We start from the raw sequence: 21,329 nt of genomic DNA on the forward strand, positions 1-21,329 counted from the left end.
ACGATTATAACATAGAAACAAAATTGTTACTCTGAATAAAGATTGTATGCTTGCATCCTTCTGTTTTTGTTTTCTATTTTTATATATTCTATATATTCTCTCTAAAAATGTTAAAAATAAAACTACAAAAACTGAAATTTACAAATTCTATATAATACTATAGAATCTATGAACTCTTTTTCCAAAAATGTCACAGAAATGTTTTTTGAATTCTGTAAAAAAAATCATAATAATAAAAAATGCTTTCTTTCTTGTTTTCCTATGTGCTGTAGTTATGTATTAGGGGTTTAGTACTTCTTAAAAGGTAGCATATTAATGCATAAACGTAATACTTTTCAGATATGCTGAATTTCCAGCACATGAAGCCTATAATATATGACCTCATTAAAGGATGGTAACATGATAACTGGAACATAATTTATTTGTTAAGATATTTAGATTGGAAGGGTTGCTGCTAAAACTGTTATGAATGGCCATTTAAAACCAAAACTGAGATTGTAAAATTTCTCTCTTGCTCATGTGATATGTCAGCAGTTCCTCAATTTCAGTTATTTCGACTTGACTGAATCAGTCTGAGGTTGTATTTCCCCAGGGTATGTAGTAGTGTAGTGGACTTCATAGAAACTCAGGACTTGGTTTGTGGGCAACATGTCTTTTCAAAGAACTTTCCTTCAATTAAAATGGAATTCAATGTGGTGTCATTTTAATACTGTTTGTTGTGCTTGTTTATTTTTTAGATCTCACTTGACTGTTCAGCACAATAACAGGATGTATGTAGGATATGGCTAACCAGACTAACCCCGATTCAGTTTCTTAACATAACTTCCTCAAAGGAAGTGGGAATGAATGAAGCAATTTGCTAAAAATTAAATTTTGTAGAACTTCACTCAGGATGCAACAGTGACATCTACAGGGCAAGTGCAGCAACAGTACTGAATAAATCCAGTACCGATCGAACAGATTCTTTCGAACTGTCTTTTGCAAATTATCAAAATATCCCATTCGATTGATTCAAGTTTGCATGTAGAATGTTGTTATATAAGTTAAAGCTTGTATCTAAATATGGCACATACAGGAATTTATAAACAGCTTACTGGAATGTATCATTTGTACTGATCAATTAAAGGGATTGGTTTTTTTTTGGTTTTTTTTTAAAGAAAGACCAAGATTACAGATTCCGTACTAAAAATAAGATAGATTCATGGTTATTGGGGTATTAAGACAACTGAGACATTTTAACAGAATTAATTGGAATTACTTTTTGTTTTTCCATGAATAGTTTTCTTTGGATCGTGATGTTTTTGGCTATGTTAGTGTTTTACAGTTTTTCTCTTATGCTAGCCTTGAGCATTATCTGTATAGTCTAGACTCTAGACTATACAGATAATGCTCAAGGCTAGCATAAGAAACTCTAGACTCTAGACACTAAAGTATCCTTTGCATATACAAATGAGTATAAACGCTGGCCTTATTAAATTTTGTTTAGACTATACCGGGTCCTACTTAGAACCCTGTGGTTCTGTACTTGGCAAATAGAAACTTTTACCAAAGAACTAGTTCTATGTAAAACCCTTGCAGAGCAAGGAACCTGAAGTGTAAACTAACAGTAGGCCTACACAACACATTCACTAAGCTTTTTGAGTCAAGAACCACGGAAATGACTGCTGTAGTCAAAAACAAATCACCAGTCAACAAAAATATATTTCCTAAAACATTATAGTTTGCCTTTTTAATGAATAATTTTGTGAAATAACTAAACTAAACAGGTGTTTTCTTTATTTGTACCATACCATATAGTGATGGTTTAATATATCACAAAGGCTGCATTAAAAACATATACTGTAATCGTAAAATTGCCTCTGGTGGTGTATATGTCTTGCATCATCCTTGGATTCCTATTGGTGGATTAGCGAAGAAATTTGAGACAGCAACCGTTAAACTTTCAACTTGAGGAGTCTGCCATTTCTGTCCGTTCATACCCTCAGGTAAGTTTGACATTTTTGAAGTCATATTACTGAAATATTTAGTGACATCAGTTAATACATATATTTGTTAGAGAAGCAATTGTGTTAAATGGTGATACTAGAAGCAAAATGGATAATATTTACCTAAATTAAAAATACTGTTGGGTAACGTTAGCACTGACAGGCGTCGTAGGTTCAAAAATCCCTGTTAAGTTGATTTTGCTCCTGTTTTTAAATAAATTAAGTTACAGTCTCCCTTTATTTTCTGTTCAGTGTTAATTATACTGTCGGTAACAGTAAGATATTTGTGTTATTAGGAGAGGAGCTTCGAATCAAAAGCGTGACTTTTTATTTCAATGAAGCTGATCGTTAACGGTAAGTGTACTATAGGCGCTGAATCAAATAAAAGCGAACCCGGGTGGAAGGCAGAGGCTTTTACACATATTCGGTTTGCGGTGAGTATTTTTTCCCAGACTTATGTTAACAGGTGTAAAAGTTCTTAATGTTGGCCCTTTTGGTAGCACTGTATTTTAACTGATGTTATATTAATGTAACGTAATATAGTCTTCATTTGGGTTTCCATTATTTGTGTTAATTATCATTTATTAATCCTAAATAATTACAAACTCACAGCAATCTTACATACTGTATTGTATGAGTTTTTATGTACTCTTATTTTTTATAGCTTTAAAGCTCCGGGTCAAGCAGTTTCTAAGACAAAATACACATCACATGCTTTTAGCGCCATCACCCGACCATTAAAATTAAATACATTTCAGTAAAGAATACTTTCTCGTTTCTTTAATTCTGCATGATAATTCGACCAGGGCTGATCCTCGAGTCAAGACTTTTCCCCGGTGTAAAATAATGACAGTAGCTATTTATCATTGCAAGTTATAGCTAAGTGGGCTACATGTATGCAAAAAGTGTGTTGTTTTAATAATGGGAACATAAGGCTTTATGTCGGAGGAAAAAATTATAATAAAATGTGCATAACAATGCAATCCAGAGCATTGATGTAAAGGAAATCGAGTCGAAAAGTCGATTCCATTGACTCCTATGGTGGAAGTCTGAGTCGACTCTGAAACACCTGGAATGGAACACCACTAGATGCACACGCTGAATCAAAGTGATGATAGAGCATGGTTATAATTTAGCATTTAAATGTTCTAAAGCCAAAAATATTTACTTGTGTTTAATGCATATTTGGTTTGTGAAGTGTTATTTATGCCCTGTTTTCTTTCCCCCCACTGGAATAATCACATAGGTTTTAACATCTGTGTTTTGTGTGTGTCATTTTGATTACTTTTTCATGTCTACAATTTTTCTTATTGAACATTCTGTCTCGGAAATACATCACTATATTTTAGTCAATTGCTAACTCCAGTTTCTGTACCTAATGTACAGCAATTTGTATCTGTTTTTGGGTCTTGTTAGGAATGCTGCACTCATTTTATTGCCAACACTACTTAAAGAAAATGCCAGCTTTCTCTACTGTGTAGATAGGGTCTTCGTTAGTTTTATTAACATTTGAGGCACTTGACTTGAATTAAAGGAACTGTTAATTATGAGGTGATTTTATTTTAAACAGGGCAGTGGTGGTCCAGTGGTTAAGGCTTTGGGTTACTGATCATAAGGTCAGGGGTTCAAGCCCCAGCACTGCCAAGCTGCCACTGTTGAGCCCTTGAGCAAGGCACTTAACCCTATCAGCTCCAGGGCCACCGTACCATGGCTGACCCTGCGCTCTGACCCCAGCTTTCAGATGAGTTGGGAAATGCGAAAACCTTTAAAGCATTTCACTGTGTGTATGTGACAAATTAGATTTTTTTTAAGTCTATTTGATGACTGCTAAATGGTGAAAATGACCTAAAAGATTAAATGTTTTACAGGAACCCAAAGGTCCTACACAAACCTTAGTGTTTAACAGCTCTTTTGATCTAATCAAGGCTGAAAGTTTCAACATTATAATCAACAACATGAACATTATAAAAGAGGCAGACATTGACATGACCCATGCCTGTTTGCAGTCTATTTTCTTTTTAATGTGCACGTTCTTCCACGTTTACCTTGATAAAACATACATTTTTGTGCTCATGTCCATAGTTACAGTGAAGGGAAATATAATTCTTCAATGTGCAGAAATAACCACATACATGCCCAATATAAACAAGAACAAGAACAAGAACCAGGAAGTCCTGGTTTGTTAATGTTTACTTTTGTATGGTTCAGAAAATATTCAGAACATTTCACATTTGCAACTTTTATTATATTATATAATATTGGACACAGAATTTAGCTATGGACTTGAACCAGTCTCTAAATGATTTTTTTTTAATCAATTTTCTCCTCTGTGATACAAGTCTTGCATGAGACAGCTTTAAAATAGCAGCACAACAGATAGGATATGTCTTGTCATCCTGAGGGGCACAGTACCCAAAAGAGCAAAAATTGACATTCCCTCTTGGCTAGAAGAATGGCATAGTTTCACTCCCTGCAGTAACATTAGCTAATTGTTGGCAGGTGTGAGCACATATGAATAGATGAAGGCTGATAGTGCTTTTCTTAGTGTGTAATGTGCTGTGACACTGCAAGATCAGGAGTTCAAAAGACTGGCTGGCTTCTCTGTCTCAGAGAAAGCACCTTAGCCTTTACCCTACACAGTCAGGAGTAGCTGTCATATGATAAGGGAGAGCGAGAAATTAAAAAAGAAAGAAAGAAAGAAAACAGTAAAACAGTCATGATATTGTGGCATGTGTGAATATAACATGCCACACTACTTACAGTAGCCTTATACTGTGCAAGATGTGCCTTTAGGTGATGTAAATCACAGAAAATCAATAAATATCTAAAACATCTGTCATTCTTTGATTTTGTGTGGCATTAAACAGTAGAAAAAAACTGTTTTGAAATGTGATACAAATCAATTATACCTGCTTTTATACATTTATACAAGATGGCTGACGCACATACCCTGCAGACATGTGGTGTGTCGCTTGTGCACATTTTGCTCAGCACTATTACATTTTTTTTACACAAGAAAACATAAGTAGGTTTATAATTGATCGCACAAGCATGGGGTTAGTCCTAAAATGGAAGACTTTCAAGCAAATAGGGTTGAAGGCCATGCTCAGGGACCCAACATTGACTTGGACCCACAATCTTCTAAGCAGTAACAAAGCCATAATTATGGAATGACTGTGCCTTGAACCATGGACCCACAGATTAAAATGCTGATACTCTTCCAAATGTGCCTTCTATACAACTGCACACTGAGGTTTAATCACCTAGTTTGAAGAATAAGGAATGCATAATTCATGACGTAAAATTTTATGTCTGGCTTGATTAAATGCAACACCAGGGATCGATTTTTTAGGAGCACAATACCTACAGACTAAGCAAAGCAAGTAGAAAAACTCCAGGACCAAAAACTCATTCTGTTGATGGGACGTTCTGGAGTAATTTCCATCTCATTTATACTTTAGAACAATCAGGCCTCTCTCGCTTTGTCTCCAAAACTCTTTCTCAACTCGTTTATAAAACCCTGTCCATCCTCGTCACTCTGAATAAACCTCTCAAAAGACTGAGTTGTTAGTGCACCTGCAGGCCTCTGATGGACATTTGGACGAGAGTTAAATACCTGAGCCTAGCTCCACCCACGCCGTTGAAACCACGCCTACTTTTCCCTATTCCAGCCGTTTCACGTTGTGTCACGTGACTTGGCGCCAGCGCATCTGCGCATCTCGCACTTTTACCCCATTAAACGCATCAGACAGCGGAGGATCGAAGAGAGGAGATTTATACCGATTAGTGGACGGCGTTGCAGCGCTGCAGCAGGGATTACAGCATGGGCAAAAGCACGGCCTTTGCGCTCCTGATAGCGGCGACTTTGTCGCTCGCTGTCGAGGTAAGAAAACATGGATATTGTGTAACGCGAGAGAGCCTTTCCTCCCTGCTCGCTTTTCCCCCTTTACGGCATGGGAAGCAAAAGCCGCTGTGGCGCGATAGGCCTGGAGGATGCAGACACAGCAAATACTGTCAACACCAGCATCCAAGCCTGGTGTATGTGTGTGATATCGGTGCTTCTAAATATCAGGGATTTACATTATCCGTTGGGCTGGATTCATAGATTCATGGCTTCTCTGATTTGTTGTATAATGCTGCTGTAGTGTGTGAAGGGTACTTGGATGACACTCACCGCAAGTGGCAGGTATTTCATATGAATAAGCCCATCATGTCACCCAAACCAGATGTGAATATTATGAATCCTATTATTCCATTGTGGATAACACTGGATCTGTATTTTCCCCATTTCTTTATATGGATGAGAGGAAGCATTGCAGTCTGTCGGGTTTTTTTAGACGCTGATCTGCAGGCTTGGGATGTTTACTGCAGGGATTTGGTTGATTATTTGCATGTTTTTAAAAACACGTAAACATAAACACCGAGTTAAAATCTGCCAGACGACTGGGGTCTGAAGTTGCGCCACTGAGACGTCACACTTTTTGGTGAATTAGAAATAAATAATTCGCTCCTATTCTTTTCCTCTTTAAACATTCACTTTGTTTGGGTCCGGATGAGTAATGTGTAATTGGTGTGTAAACGAGGTCGAGTAGAGGTGTTGGTAAGAACGTCGTCGAAATGATCGCAGTGTCCAGTCGGATTCTGGATTCGGATGGAAGGAGATGCTTTGCTTTGACAGAAGCAAGATGGCGGCGAAGAACTGCGGCGTTTTCTGTAGCCGACACGGCAGCATCGTTCAGGCCCTGAGCAGCCGGGCTGCAGTGATTACCTCACACACACACACACACACACACACACACACACACACCTACACCTTATGTCATTCAGCACAATGTTGGGAAAACGACACGCTTACACTTATTTACACTCGTGTAGTGACCCAGTGTTTGCTCTCAGTGTCTGCCAGTGATTCATCTCAAGTGTTGTGTTAGTGACAATGATGTGTGCTTGTTTGTGTTACTGCGACTTCAGTAACTGCAGAAATGCACTTCAAGCTGCAGTAGTTTTATATTAGGTGTAATAAACATCTCATTGTTTATTTATAAAACGGTAAAGCATTGTAATGTTTTTCTTTGATTGAAAACACCAGAGGATGTGTGCTGTGGAGCCCAGCCATCTTTGTCATCCAGATGTGCAAACTGCTTTAAACAAACTGATCAGTTTTGCCCCCTTTATATACACCTTGGAAAACATACCCTGGACATACTAATTGGGCAGTTTGTTATCACACAGTACAGCAAACCTATACAGTCATCAGTTTTCCATTGCCAAGTCTACTACCTGTACTATTTCTAGGTACCTGTATTGAATGTGGCCACCAGGGTACACAGTGTACTGAGGAAACGCTTAGGAGACCAGATAAGAACTGTGACTATGTGCACATGCGACGTAATAGTTCATTAGAAATTGGGTCGATAGCTGTAGAATTTGCCAAATGCTTGAGTCAGACTGTTTTCTCAATCAGATTCAGAAACGCCTTGTGCATATGTTCAGTGCAGTTGTGTACATGTTTATGTATATAATATTCTCTAGTATGGGATATTTGTCAACGGCTGGATACTATTATGGTCCTGGATCTGACATAATAACAGTTAATAACATCAGCCCTGTAACTGGGGATGGCTGTGGTTTGCCATGCACCGACAGTTTGTTTGTTTTTTTTACTCGGGACATGGGGAGGAGCTCATAATTCAGCCCAACTCTAGTGGATGCCTGGTAGTTATTTTCTTATTTGTGTCGACTTTTTGCTTGGCTTCATGGGCCAGAAGCAGATTACAGAATGGCAACAGTAACAGATTCTTTGTTACTCTGAGGAAATATATGGAGGACAAAAAACAACAGTTCTATAATCCTTGTGCTCAGTGGAGCTGTAAGTTTGTTAAGCGTTAGTCTCTGTCTTTTGCTGTTGGGATGTGTTTTCTGTTACATTCATGGGCAAAGCCAGGTCATAATCAACACATTAGAGCAGCCAGAATAAAGCTCGCGCTCTCTCTCTCTCTCTCTCTCTCTCTCTCTCTCTCTCTCTCTCTCTCTCTCTCTCTCTCTCTCTCCACATCATATATAAATTTTCACACTGTAATTAATGTTTATTTTGAATAAGAACAGAAATGTTTTGCATAACTGTCCTGCTAACCCTACAGTCTACATACACTTTGTGTGCAAAGCATCTTTCCGAGAATGAAAGAGTTGTACTGTTCATCGTTATTTTAAAAAGCTACGTCTGGCAAAATGTCTATAGAGAGCAGCACTGTGGTGGTGTGTACTGGGACTGAAAATAGCCTTGGGAGCATAATGGTTTTACTCCAGCAAGCATTAATCCAGTGAGATGTACAGGCCGATACTGTGGCAGTCAGAACTGGCATGAAGTTTACATTTTAATTGATGGCAGAGCATACAGCACTACAGCATGGCTACTGGTTAAATTGTTCAGTGATATTCAGAAAGCATTTTCTGTGTAAGTACAGCTTCAGGGAGAATATTGAATTTCTTGACTAAAAGCGAAGAGACTTGAAGGTGTTATCTTTCTGTAGGAGATTTTGCTGCAAAAAATACTTTAATATCGAAGAAATATAAAAAAAATTGAATGGATATCTTTTTTGTATGGTGAAATTACTTTAAATGGGAAATTATTTGTTGGGATATTTTTTAGAGGAAACAATCAGCTACATACTTGCTGCAAACATGCATCTTATGTGATATGATTTGTTGTTTTTATTTTTTGACTTGAATAGATCTATCCAAATTTATTACTGCCAATTCCCATACTTTGATTCTGCATTTTGAGGTAATCAGTGGTTGTGGCAGCAGGGGTTTGGCCGAGCGCCGGTTTTGTGAATGGAGGGCGAGGCCAGGAGCAGGGAAGTGTGGGAATGACACACCTGAGGGGAATTGTATGTTCATTCAGAACAGGTCCTGCCCTGAGTGGTTTTCCTGTCCCTGAACCGTCAGCCCTCCTACAGTGGTTATTTAACATTTTGCCTTGCGTTTATGACCTTTTTTTAATTTATTAATTTTAATAAAAATAAAAAAAACATTGGAAGTGGTAACGGTGTTATAAATCTGTTGAACTTCTGATCAGAAGGTCGTGAGTTCAAATCCCACTGCTGCAAAGCTGCCACTGCTGGGCCCTTGAGCAAGGCCCTTACTCTCAACTGCTGAGTTGTATGAATGAGAGAATTGTTTGTTGCTCTGGACAAGGACATCTGCCAAATGCTGTAAATGTAAACATCTTCAATGTAAAATATGTCGTTTGAGTTTTGCTTCTTGTACATATATTTTACTTCAATGTTTATTATTAAAAATGCTTTGTTTCTTTTACATCAAGGTTGAAAAATATTGTTCATAGAATAAGTCACTAACAGTCACTGCTATTCAGTAATTTGTGAAGCAATCTGTTTTGTGGGAGAGAGATGAAATTTGGCTCATGCAACGACGAAAAACATCCTGACACGATAGACCTCACATAATTATATAGTCCTCACATAAGTATATAAAATACTGGCAGCAGTTTACTGTTTAATGTCAATGTTGTCAATTGTCCTATAGCTTAATCAAGTGCAGAAGCTCACCCATGTCTCTGGGTCATGTCTCTTGGTGGTAGGTGCCATCAGACGACTCGGTGGGATTGCTTGCTGAGCCTCAGGTGGCCATGTTCTGTGGGAAACTCAACATGCATATCAACGTCCAGAGTGGCAAGTGGGAGTCTGATCCTTCTGGTACCAAGAGCTGTATCGGAACCAAGGAAGGAATTCTACAGTACTGCCAGGAGGTAAAGGGGGTGGGGTAGGGTGAGTTAAAGGGCAGTATAACCTGGGAGGTCAAATATTGTCTATAAATTGAGGTTAAACATTAATTTATATATACCGTATTTTCCGGACTATAAGCTGCTACTTTTTTCCCACGCTTTGAACCCCGCGGCTTAAGCAATGAAGCGGCTAATTTAAGGATTTTTCCTGGATTTTTTCCGCTTTCACAAGCTTCATGCGGCCAAAAAACGGAGCCCCGTAACATAAGACTAATGAAATTGCCGAACGGGTTTAAATTCTTTAAAAAACTCAGTGGGTGCGGCTTATTTTTGGGTGCGCTTAATAGTCTGTATATAGTATATATCTAATTGTGTGTGTGTGTGTGTGTGTGTGTGTGTGTGTGTGTGTGTGTGTGTGTGTGTGTGTGTGTGTGTGTGTGTGTGTGTGTGTGTGTGTGTGTATGTATGTATGTATGTATGTATATGTATGTATGTATGTATGTATGTATGTATGTATGTATGTATGTATGTATGTATATTACAACCAGGACCAAATAAAAAGATTTACTGAGTAGCTTGTTGTTTTCTTAGGTGTATCCTGAACTGCAGATCACTAATGTTGTGGAGGCCAACCAGCCAGTCAGCATCCAGAACTGGTGTAAGAAGGGCAAACGTCAGTGCCGCAGCAATGGACACATTGTAGTTCCCTACCGCTGCCTGGGTGAGTAAGTGTGTGTGCTTTTGTTGTGGATGTCTTTTATTACACATGCATCTATCTTGTGGCTGGGAATGTGACTTGTCCATCACAGGGTGTTTGGCTGTTGTCTCAGCTAAAGATAATACAGTGGAACCTCGGAGCTCGCGAGGGTTAGGGACCAAGACCGGTCACGAGTTCCGAATTTTCGCGACCTTTTGATACGCCCCTTCCAACCCAGTAAAAACCCAAAGAACACTATACGAAATCAATTTAAATTAGTAAATAACACTATTTCACTCCATAACACTATTAGACTATTTTAACAATACTTTATGTAAATTAACAGCAATTACAATGCTTAATTAAAAAAAATTAAGTACAGGTACAGTAAAGTATGCAGTAGAGAAGTACAGAAAATACAGTACAATACAGTACTGAAAATACAGTAATGGGTACTCACTTTATATAGTATGCTGAAGTGTGTTTTAATGAGATAAACCTTGATTAGAAATGTTAAAACTAGCGTTTTGAGCAGCTCGCGGTTGCTCACAAGCCGATCTGAATGAGAGTCGCCGGTCGGAATGAAAGTCGCGAGCATGCGAGGTCGCGAGCTCCGAGGTTCCACTGTACATGATTACTCAGCAAGCGATTTTCATGTTTGTGTTTGCCAGTGGGTGAGTTTGTGAGCGATGCCCTTCTGGTTCCTGATAAGTGCAAGTTCCTACACCAGGAGCGAATGGATATGTGTGAAAGCCACCTGCATTGGCACACTGTGGCCAAAGAGGTCAGGATCTACAGCACACACTGCACATGTTCCCTGTACATTTTCAGCACATTTCCTTGTAGAGAAACGGTAAAACATTTGCAGCAGGGTTACATTATTCGTAACCTAAATTTAAACGGTGACCTACTTCTAGTCTTAATGCTTACGCCGACACTTCTTTGTTGGACCTGGCTAAGCTAAATAAATTAGCATTAATTTACTGTTCAGACTAATTGTGGTTAAATTAATTTTCCAAAATTTCCTTACTGAACCTAAAACTAAAGCAGCCTCCATTCCATACCAAAATGAAACACAATATTAAAATCAATAAACGCCTAAGACTGTCATTTTTATAATCCTTTCCCTTCCTCTTTCTCATCCCTCCTTCCATGCCGGCAGTCATGCGGTGACCGATCAATGAATTTGCATGACTTTGGAATGCTGTTGCCATGCGGTATTGACCGTTTCCGTGGTGTGGAGTTTGTGTGCTGCCCAATGGAGGAGCAGAGAGACTCTGAGGCTGAAGAGCAGGAGGAAGCCAACTCAGACGTCTGGTGGGGAGCCGCTGAGAATGAATACACAGACAGGTACTTTCATACAGCAGGAAGAGTGGTACATAATATGATCATCCTAATAAAGTACACCCTGAAACATGACATGCAGTACATGATTCAAACATATGGATTTAGAATACTAACTGTCAGCGGGTGAACACGTGTTTTCCTTCTTTGATTTCAGCATGACCAAACAAGCTCCTACAGCAGAACAGCAGGAACTGGAGTCTGCTAATGTGGATGAAGAAGATGACATTGGAGACGATGTTGAAGAGGCCTGGGAGAATGATGAAGATGGTGATGGTGTGGAAGACGATGAGGAAGATGATGAGGATGAGGATTCTATGAATGACCATGACTCCACTGAGCAAGCTTCAAATGTTGCTATGACCACTACCACTACAACGACCACTGAGTCTATAGAAGAAGTTGTACGAGGTAAGACACATTTGCTTGCACGTTTTTGTGTCTTGGCAGATGAAGTGGTATTTATCATTATCCGACCTTTTTATTCCCCAGGGTTTGTCTAAATAAGCACTGTTGTGTTTGGAATTAGAGTCCTTGAGTGCATGTGAATCCACTGTGTGCAAGGCAAAATGAGTGTGTGTGTATATAAGTGTGTGCATAAAGGCCTTCTAGTGAAGCCTATTCATTTGGCTGATGTTTTGCCGCCAGTCTTGGGGAAGTTTAGTAATTTCTGCAAAAACAAGCTCCTGTGTACTTTAATAGTCATTGAGCAATATACCAGAAATAGATGGAGAAGAAAACACAACAAAATTAATGTGATCTTTGGCTACAATATCTACAAAATACAAACTGGCTCCTTTTTTTTACAGGAGGGGTAAAACAATACAGCAGTCATGTTTGTGCACTACAGCATTTTGTATTTCATGCAGTTGCCTGATTATTCTCCTGATTCTATCTCTGAAGTGTGTGTTTCTGTGCATGCCAGAGCTGGGGCTTTATCAGACCACCTAATCATGAACATGTCTCCTTATCAGTGTAATTGTAAAGATGGCCATTACACTTGTATTCTTCCTAAGTAGTTTTTAATTTGTAACTGGAAACTGTCTGCAAGCATTAGATGTTTTAGTGTTTTCTATTTATAAATCACTTGTAGGTCTGCAAAAATAGACTAAGTTTTAGCGGTAGCATAAGTTCATAAGTTCTGCTAGAGCCAAAAGTGTCAAATATGGACTCATCTTTTTTTTTTTTATAAAACTTTGTACCAGTAGTTCATTGGAAAAAAGACTAGTTGTTTCCAAACTTTTTACAGGCACTATATATATATATATATATATATATATATATATATATATATATATATATATATATATATATACATATACACACATACAAACATACATACATACAGACTCTGGAGCATATAATTATCTTCCATCTTATTTTTAGAAGTGGTCTTGCCTGCAGCTCTGGTGTGTACATGTGTATAACATGAAGCATCTCTCCTTTGTCAGCCGTGTGCTGGGCTCCAGCTCGAAAAGGCCCGTGTCGTGCCAAGTTGTCCCGTTGGTACTTTGTGGCCAAGACAGGACGCTGTGCTCCGTTCACCTTCGGGGGCTGCGGTGGCAACCGCAATAACTTTGAATCAGAGGAGTACTGCATGGCTGTGTGCAGCAGCAGCGTGTGTAAGCCTCCGAGACCACCTGTCCTGTCTAGAAAGGGAGAGTGACTCTCTCTGATAACTCGCACTGTGTCTCTGTGTTCTCTGTGCTGCACTGTGCCTGGTTGTGTAAATGTGCATGGGCCCTATGAAGGGCCTGTTTGGAGGCACTGACTAACTTAAAAGCATATGTAAATGCTGAAAGAAAGAACAGTATGAGCTATTTGTTTTTGTGTGTTTACTGTTTTATCACTCGTGTTGATATTTTCTTTAGCTAACACCCTGCATTTATCTCTGAAACTACTAAAATATGTTCTCTGTAGCACTACGTGTTTTTCTTGCACTGTTTGCCTCTGTAGTCCAAGTTTGGCTGGTCTGACCAGTCTCTGGCGATGACCCACATCTCTCTGGTTTCCACACAGTTCAGCACATTGTTTGGCGCTGTGAGAGACACTGTCTAATACTACCATTTTGATAGCACCTACACACACACACACACACACACACACACACACACACACACACACACAGGAGCTGACTCACCAAAATCTGGAGTCTAAGTTTCATACTCCCACACACTTGCACTCTGACACACTCGGACAAAAGCACACAGAGGTCAATGTTTGTGAACAGTTCACACAGACAACAGCACTTCCTCTACTGACACATTCTAGTATTTAACTTTAGACTTTGAGATTACAGCGGCTTCTTTCTCACTAACACTATCAATGTCTGCTGCATTATGCACCTGTCTTTTCATGAAGAGCAAGGTTTGAAGGAGGACTGCATCAGTTAAAAAAAATGACTAACCATTTCTGTTTTGCTTGTATTGAAAATGTTTGTTTGAATGATAAATTTGCTGAATTGCTTCACAACCAAGTATCTAGTATTGTTGCATCATGATTTTTTTTTTTATTTGCTCTGCTCCAATTTAACCCCCACCTTAGTACCCACTATGGCTCCAAGCCCCCCTGATGCTGTGGGCCGCTACCTAGAGGCTCCTGGAGATATTAACGAACATGCCCACTTCCAAAAGGCTAAAGAGCGTCTGGAGGCCAAACACCGTGAAAGGATGTCCCAGGTGGGGCCCACAGAAAATACCTTAGAGTATGTTTTGATCAGATATATTGTTTATAGTCTTGTAGTAGTGCAGCTTTTTTTGCTTTCAGGTAATGAGGGAGTGGGAGGAGGCAGAGAGGCAGGTTAAGAGCCTTCCCCGTGCTGATAAAAAGGCTGTCATTCAGGTAGTTAAAAAAAATAGATGTGATATTGGTGATCGAATTCATACAAACAATAGTACTGAGCTGAGTAACAGATTAAAATGGCAATTTAGTATTTAATGCTCAAAAAGGCCATCTAAACTGTTTACTTAGCAAATTCACTACTGTAACAGATTGTATTACTAATAGCAATACAAAGATGTTATTGTGAATGTGGTAGGCCTTATGTATGTGTATATGTGTGTTCTTGTGCACAGCATTTCCAGGAGAAGGTTGAAGCATTAGAGCAGGAGGCTGCCAATGAGAGGCAGCAACTGGTAGAAACTCACATTGCTCGAGTGGAGGCTCTGCTTAACGATCGGCGACGTATGGCACTAGACAGCTTCCTAACTGCACTACAGGCTGACGAGCCCCGGGTACGTGATCTTCAGTGTTGAACCTTCTATAAACTAGCTTCTTCACTCACTGAGTTAACTGTAGAACATCATGTTTCCATTTTGCAGCCTCGACAGGTGTTTAGCTTGTTTAAAAAGTATGTGCGTGCCGAGCAGAAGGACAGACAGCACACGCTTAAACATTTTGAGCATGTACGCATGGTGGACCCCAAGAAAGCAGCCCAGATCCGCCCTCAGGTATTCACATCACTGCCTGCACTTAAACAGTATTCAGCCAAATAGAACTGTATGAGAGTGTCACCTGTAAACCTGTTGCTTGTAGGTATTAGCTCACCTGCGTGTCATTGAGGAGCGCCTGAATGAAAGTGTGGCATACCTCTACAAGGTCCCGCAAGTGTCCAGTGAAATCCAGAGCCAAGTGGGTGAGTACTAAATGTTAATTGTTTACATTTTGTTCTGTTCTCCAATTATTATTTTTTTAAATATGTTTTTTCAATTACATTTTCATTAATAATCATCTAAAGTGATGGCAGAAAAACTCTCAAAAATCACAATATAAAACTTATATAAGTTTTAATATATACAGTGCCTTGCGAAAGTATTTGGCCCCTTTGAACTTTGCGACCTTTTGCCACATTTCAGGCTACAAACATAAAGATATGAAACTGTAATTTTTTGTGAAGAATCAACAACAAGTGGGACACAATCATGAAGTGGAACGAAATTTATTAACTTTTTTAACAAATAAAAAACTGAAAAATTGGGTGTGCAAAATTATTCAGCCCTCTTAAGTTAATACTTTGTAGCGCCACCTTTTGCTGCGATTACAGCTGTAAGTCTCTTGGGGTATGTCTCTATCAGTTTTGCACATCGAGAGACTGAAATTTTTGCCCATTCCTCCTTGCAAAACAGCTCGAGCTCAGTGAGGTTGGATGGAGAGCATTTGTGAACAGCAGTTTTAAGTTCTTTCCACAGATTCTTGATTGGATTCAGGTCTGGACTTTGACTTGGCCATTCTAACACCTGGATATGTTTATTTGTGAACCATTCCATTGTAGATTTTGCTTTATGTTTTGGATCATTGTCTTGTTGGAAGACAAATCTCTGTCCCATTCTCAGGTCTTTTGCAGACTTTATCAGGTCTTCTTCCAGAATGGTCCTGTATTTGGCTCCATCCATCTTCCCATCAATTTTAACCATCTTCCCTGTCCCTGCTGAAGAAAAGCAGGCCCAAACCATGATGCTGCCACCACCATGTTTGACAATGGGGATGGTGTGTTCAGGGTGATGAGCTGTGTTGCTTTTACGGCAAACATAACGTTTTGCATTGTTGCCAAAAAGTTCGATTTTGGTTTCATCTGACCAGAGCACCTTCTTCCACATGTTTGGTGTGTCTCCCAGGTGGCTTGTGGCAAACTTTAAACGACACTTTTTATGGATATCTTTGAGAAATGGCTTTCTTCTTGACACTCTTCCATAAAGGCCATATTTGTGCAGTATACGACTGATTGTTGTCCTATGGACAGAGTCTCCCACCTCAGCTGTAGATCTCTGCAGTTTATCCAGAGTGATCATGGGCCTCTTGGCTGCATCTCTCATCAGTTCATCTCCTTGTATGAGCTAAAAGTTTAGAGGGACGGCCAGGTCTTGGTAGATTTGCAGTGGTCTGATACTCCTTCCATTTCAATATTATCGCTTGCACAGTGCTCCTTGGGATGTTTAAAGCTTGGAAAATCTTTTTGTATCCAAATCCAGCTTTAAACTTCTCCACAACAGTATCTCAGACCTGCCTGGTGTGTTCCTTGTTCTTCATGATGCTCTCTGCGCTTTAAACGGACCTCTGAGACTATCACAGTGCAGGTGCATTTATACGGAGACTTGATTACACACAGGTGGATTCTATTTATCATCATTAGTCATTTAGGTCAACATTGGATCATTCAGAGATCCTCACTGAACTTCTGGAGATAGTTTGCTGCACTGAAAGTAAAGGGGCTGAATAATTTTGCACGCCCAATTTTTCAGTTTTTTATTTGTTAAAAAAGTTTGAAATATCCAATAAATTTTGTTCCACTTCATGATTGTGTCCCACTTGTTGTTGATTCTTCACAAAATATTACAGTTTCATATCTTTATGTTTGAAGCCTGAAATGTGGCAAAAGGTCGCAAAGTTCAAGGGGGCCGAATACTTTCGCAAGGCACTGGATGTATGCTTAATGCATTAAAAAGCATTGTTTTCCAGAGAGAGACTCATAAGCCTTAATTTGTGTCCGTTTCTGTATGTCTGTGCAGCATTGCTTCTGGTGCGTGTGCAGGCCGAGACCACTCAGCAGCTCTCCTCTCTTCAGTCTGATATGAGAGTCAGTTACGGCAATGACGCTTTGATGCCCCCTGACAGCACCCCATCTGTTGACTCCGTGGCCGTAGAACAGGACAACCTGGGCTTTATCCACCCCGAGAGCTTCAACCAAGCAAACACTGATAATCATGGTACACTTCACTCACACACATGGACATTATCGCAACCACAGTGAAGAGAACTCGCACACAGGGACAGCACAGCAGCTTACAAAAGCCCTTAGAAGCTGTTATTCCTGAAACTAGAACTTGCAAAAATCACTTTAATGCCTTTGTTTAATTGTTAATTCGTTTAATCGTTAATTAAGACTTTCATGTTATCCATGAAACATATTAAAGATAAGTTCAGTGGTGTGTCGTTGCAGAGGTACTAATATTTAGTGTTTCTGTACTGACTACACTTTTACACTCAAGTTAAAGCAAAAAATATGGGCTTTGCAATGTACATAAGTAAAAAGTAGCTATTACTACTACCTTTTTTAGTGTCATGGACCTCACATCATATTAATATAAAATAATTTCTAGATTTATTAAATGAATGCATCCAGGCTGAACAACATCCATATAGAACACAAGCAGAGATGATCATGTGATCGTGAATGTCTCTGTTCTCAACCAGGAAATGATATGCCATTGGTAAGTTGAATAAGCAGCGCAACGGCAAGAAATAGGTTGAAAGACTGAAAATGGAGCGCAATTAGTAAAACAAAATATTGATCATTTCACCAAATAGATTCAAACTAAAGTAGCGAGCCTGGTTTGAGAATGTAAGAAGTAGAAAGTGCAGATATTTGTGTAAAAATTAAATGAGTGAAAGGAAAAAGTTGTGCGAACAATAAATAGTGAAGTAAAGTACAGATACCAGAAAAATCGACTTAAGTACAGTAACAAATTATTTGTACTATTACTTCCCACCTCTGCTTATTAGCAATGCTGGAAGTTTTGTAGTATGTAATCACGTCATCTTTGTTGGTCTCAGTTGAACCTGTAGATGCCCGTCCAGCTCCTGATAGGGGACTTCCCACACGACCCGGTGAGTGCCTGTTGTGAAGCTTTTATAGTTACACATTAAAGTTTTAAAGCAGTATCTATCAACCTTATTTTCTATAGTGTGTTACTCATTGGCACAGTAAGAATTTCAGCATGTTATCCTGTACTAAAAAAAGGGAAACCCTTCTCAAAACATCAGATGCTGGACAGATAGGCAAGTTGACCATCTGTCATTAACTTTGTTTACCCGTAAGGAAATGGTGTGGCCTGCAATAATATAAACACAGACAGTATGTAAACCCAATTTAATCACATAATTACACATGCAATTTATACGATTCACAGTGCGGAGAGAACAGTACAAAAAAAGTACAAAACAGTAAATTTAAATAAACATCAGGTCCATAAATATTTAGTCATTAACAAAGATATTGTTATTTTAGCTTCATACCATTCTATATTGCAGCTGAAATTAATTACATGTATCTCCACAAGGAGATCATTTTGTATTTGAGGGTATCACAGACATGGTCTTAGGATGAGGGGAAAATGTGAGAAATTCTTATCAGTTCTGTCTTTATGTAGTTTTAACCAAATGCTTAATACTCTATTAACACAGCAAAAAGTAGTTCTGGATACTATTTCTCAGGTTTTGAGTGTGTTTTTTAGTGAAGTTGTTAATCATTCCAATCTTTTTTCCTGTTTGTGTTTTTGTGTAGTGTCTGGCCTAAAGCCAGAAGAGATGCCAGAAGTGCGGATGAACACTGAAGAGAGGCACAGCACTGGCTATGATGTACATCACCAGAGATTGGTATAAACACTTAAATGTAGTTTAGCATACACATTAAAGAGTGACTATCATGGACACGGTGGTACAGAAAGCAAAGGTGTATATAAGCTTCAAAATGTTTTAAGTGTAACTGGAAATGATGTAACAAGGTAGAAGGTTGATGGGTCTGTTGTCCACTCAGGTATTCTTTGCAGACGATGTAAGCTCTAATAAGGGAGCCATAATAGGCCTAATGGTAGGAGGAGTTGTCATCGCTACCATCATCGTAATCACCCTCATAATGCTGAGGAAGAAGCAGTACTCCTCCATCCACCATGGAGTCATAGAGGTCTGTGCATTAAAGGGTTTTTTTTTTTTTTTTTTTTTTGCAAGTTCTAATGCAGCGAAGTTCTTATGAAATAATATGAACTATACACTCCATGCCCTAACCGAGCTTTTGTGTTCAGGTTGATGCCGCAGTGACTCCAGAAGAACGCCACCTCAGTAAGATGCAGCAGAATGGCTATGAGAACCCCACCTACAAGTTCTTTGAGCAGATGCAGAACTAAGTTTTCATTCTCCCCCATATCACTTCCCCACTTTTCATCTCTCTCCATAAGGACAGTATAAAAATTTAAATAATAATAATATATGCTGATCCTTCATCTGCTCTAGTGCTGAACTCATGGAGATGAGCGTGGCTTCAATCACCAGACCATTTCATCCAGTCACACGAGTGTTCACATTGTTTGCACAGAAAAGCGAGGCATGTGGTTGTTTTGTTTTGTTTTCTCCTCTTTCAGCCATATGTCTGTCCGGACATCTGCACCTGTCATTTCCAAGCATTAAATATCTTTCTGCATTTCACCTGGTCTATCTTTCCAGTCCATCCATCTGTTTTCTCTGCTCTAGCTCAGTCTGTGTTCCCTTCTTTTCTGCACTTATTGGATGCTTTTCCCCTGTCGCTCTTCTGTGGCTTCCCTCTATCGTCCTGTCTTTCCTGGATATTCGGACAACAGCTATGCTGGGCTCACGTGTGACTCTGAATGCGAAGATGGCCAGAAACAAGAATAATGTAACTCGTCATTTTGAGCTTTCCATTTCCGGACCGGTCTTGCCCAAGGTCTGTGTTTTTTCCAGAAAAATATATAAAACAAAAATAAATAAAAATATATATATATATACATATATAAATAATACATAAGAAAAATATTAAAGTTTGTTTTTTATTGTGTGTGATGTATTGAGACAAGGCATAAAATAGATGTACCTATTTAGTGCATGGCAATTATGACTGAGAGGTTTCAGATCCACATGCTGGCATCAGCCACTCTTAATGTAGAGATTATAGGAGGATTGTACATTTTAATGTTTTCTTGTGGTCATGTAATTTGAAAAAGAATAGCAAATTCCAAATGTCTTTAAAGCTTTGTTGAGACAGAGAAATGGTGTAAATGAAGTCAGTGCTTTTCTTTTAAACTATTTAATAACACGCACACTGCTGCATGGGGCTGGGCAAGCTGTAATAAGTTAATTGAAGTAAAATACTAGCCCATGAGTTCTGTCGGTTTCCTATGCATTTCTTATGTTGTGTTTGGGCTTTTTTTTTTTCTGGGGTCTATTGCTTTGGCTCTGTTTACTTTCATTCCATCTCAGGAGTTAATAAGAAAACAGTGGATTTATTGTTTTTATACACCTTTTTGGAGACAAATATATTTGACATTTGCATTGCTTTCTGTGACATTCACAAATACTAAACGGCATAGATTTTTGTCGTCTTTCCTGTGTCTCAGAAGGTCAAATGGGCATTACTGCTTACTAGAAAGTATTAGAACCAAAATGAGGGCAATCTAACTATGTGGAATATGACTTAAAAAATTCTCAGCTGCTCTGCAGGCATCTCCTTCTAGGTTGGGAGTGGGATTCATTACAGTACAACATTACAGACTTGCTCAAATGGTTCAGACATAGTACTCTGTATAATGCGCTTAAGTCAGGTGTTCTGGTTATGCAAGGATACTCAGAGATGAGTGTCTGTGGTCAGTGAGGGGCAGTGAAAAAAGGAAAGACTCCACCTTTGTCAGACTCCTCCTTTCCATGTCTTTTTTTTTTTCTCCCTGTGTATGCATCTGTCAAAGTCATTGGCTTAGACTGGGGAACATGCTTTCTACACTGTATCCCATTAATAAAAAGTTTTGAATGTACATAACTTTTTCATGTCTGAATTTAA

At 39.0% G+C, this 21,329-nt stretch overlaps 1 protein-coding gene across 3 annotated transcripts; it reads left to right on the forward strand.

Moving 5' to 3' along the window:
• The first annotated feature begins 5,677 nt into the window (after positions 1–5,677).
• On the forward strand, positions 5,678–21,303 carry appb (amyloid beta (A4) precursor protein b). Of its 3 annotated transcripts, XM_046844550.1 has the most exons (17): positions 5,679–5,868; positions 9,586–9,753; positions 10,321–10,450; positions 11,098–11,210; positions 11,589–11,776; positions 11,928–12,181; positions 13,222–13,392; positions 14,315–14,448; positions 14,537–14,611; positions 14,845–15,003; positions 15,091–15,219; positions 15,305–15,404; positions 17,275–17,472; positions 18,320–18,373; positions 19,050–19,141; positions 19,302–19,448; positions 19,567–21,303. In XM_046844550.1, exons 1-17 carry the CDS (start codon positions 5,809–5,811, stop codon positions 19,666–19,668), a joined length of 2,274 nt encoding a protein of 757 aa, XP_046700506.1. In that variant the 5' UTR covers positions 5,679–5,808; the 3' UTR covers positions 19,669–21,303. The 3 variants fall into 3 exon arrangements, with proteins under 3 accessions (XP_046700511.1, XP_046700506.1, XP_046700516.1); XM_046844555.1 differs by lacking the exon at positions 14,537–14,611 and having other exon boundaries at positions 5,678–5,868; XM_046844560.1 differs by lacking the exon at positions 13,222–13,392 and having other exon boundaries at positions 5,681–5,868.
• Positions 21,304–21,329: the final 26 nt, after the last annotated feature.

Source organism: Silurus meridionalis, chromosome 3 (assembly GCF_014805685.1).
Source record: "Silurus meridionalis isolate SWU-2019-XX chromosome 3, ASM1480568v1, whole genome shotgun sequence".
In the NCBI taxonomy this organism is placed as follows: domain Eukaryota; kingdom Metazoa; phylum Chordata; class Actinopteri; order Siluriformes; family Siluridae; genus Silurus; species Silurus meridionalis.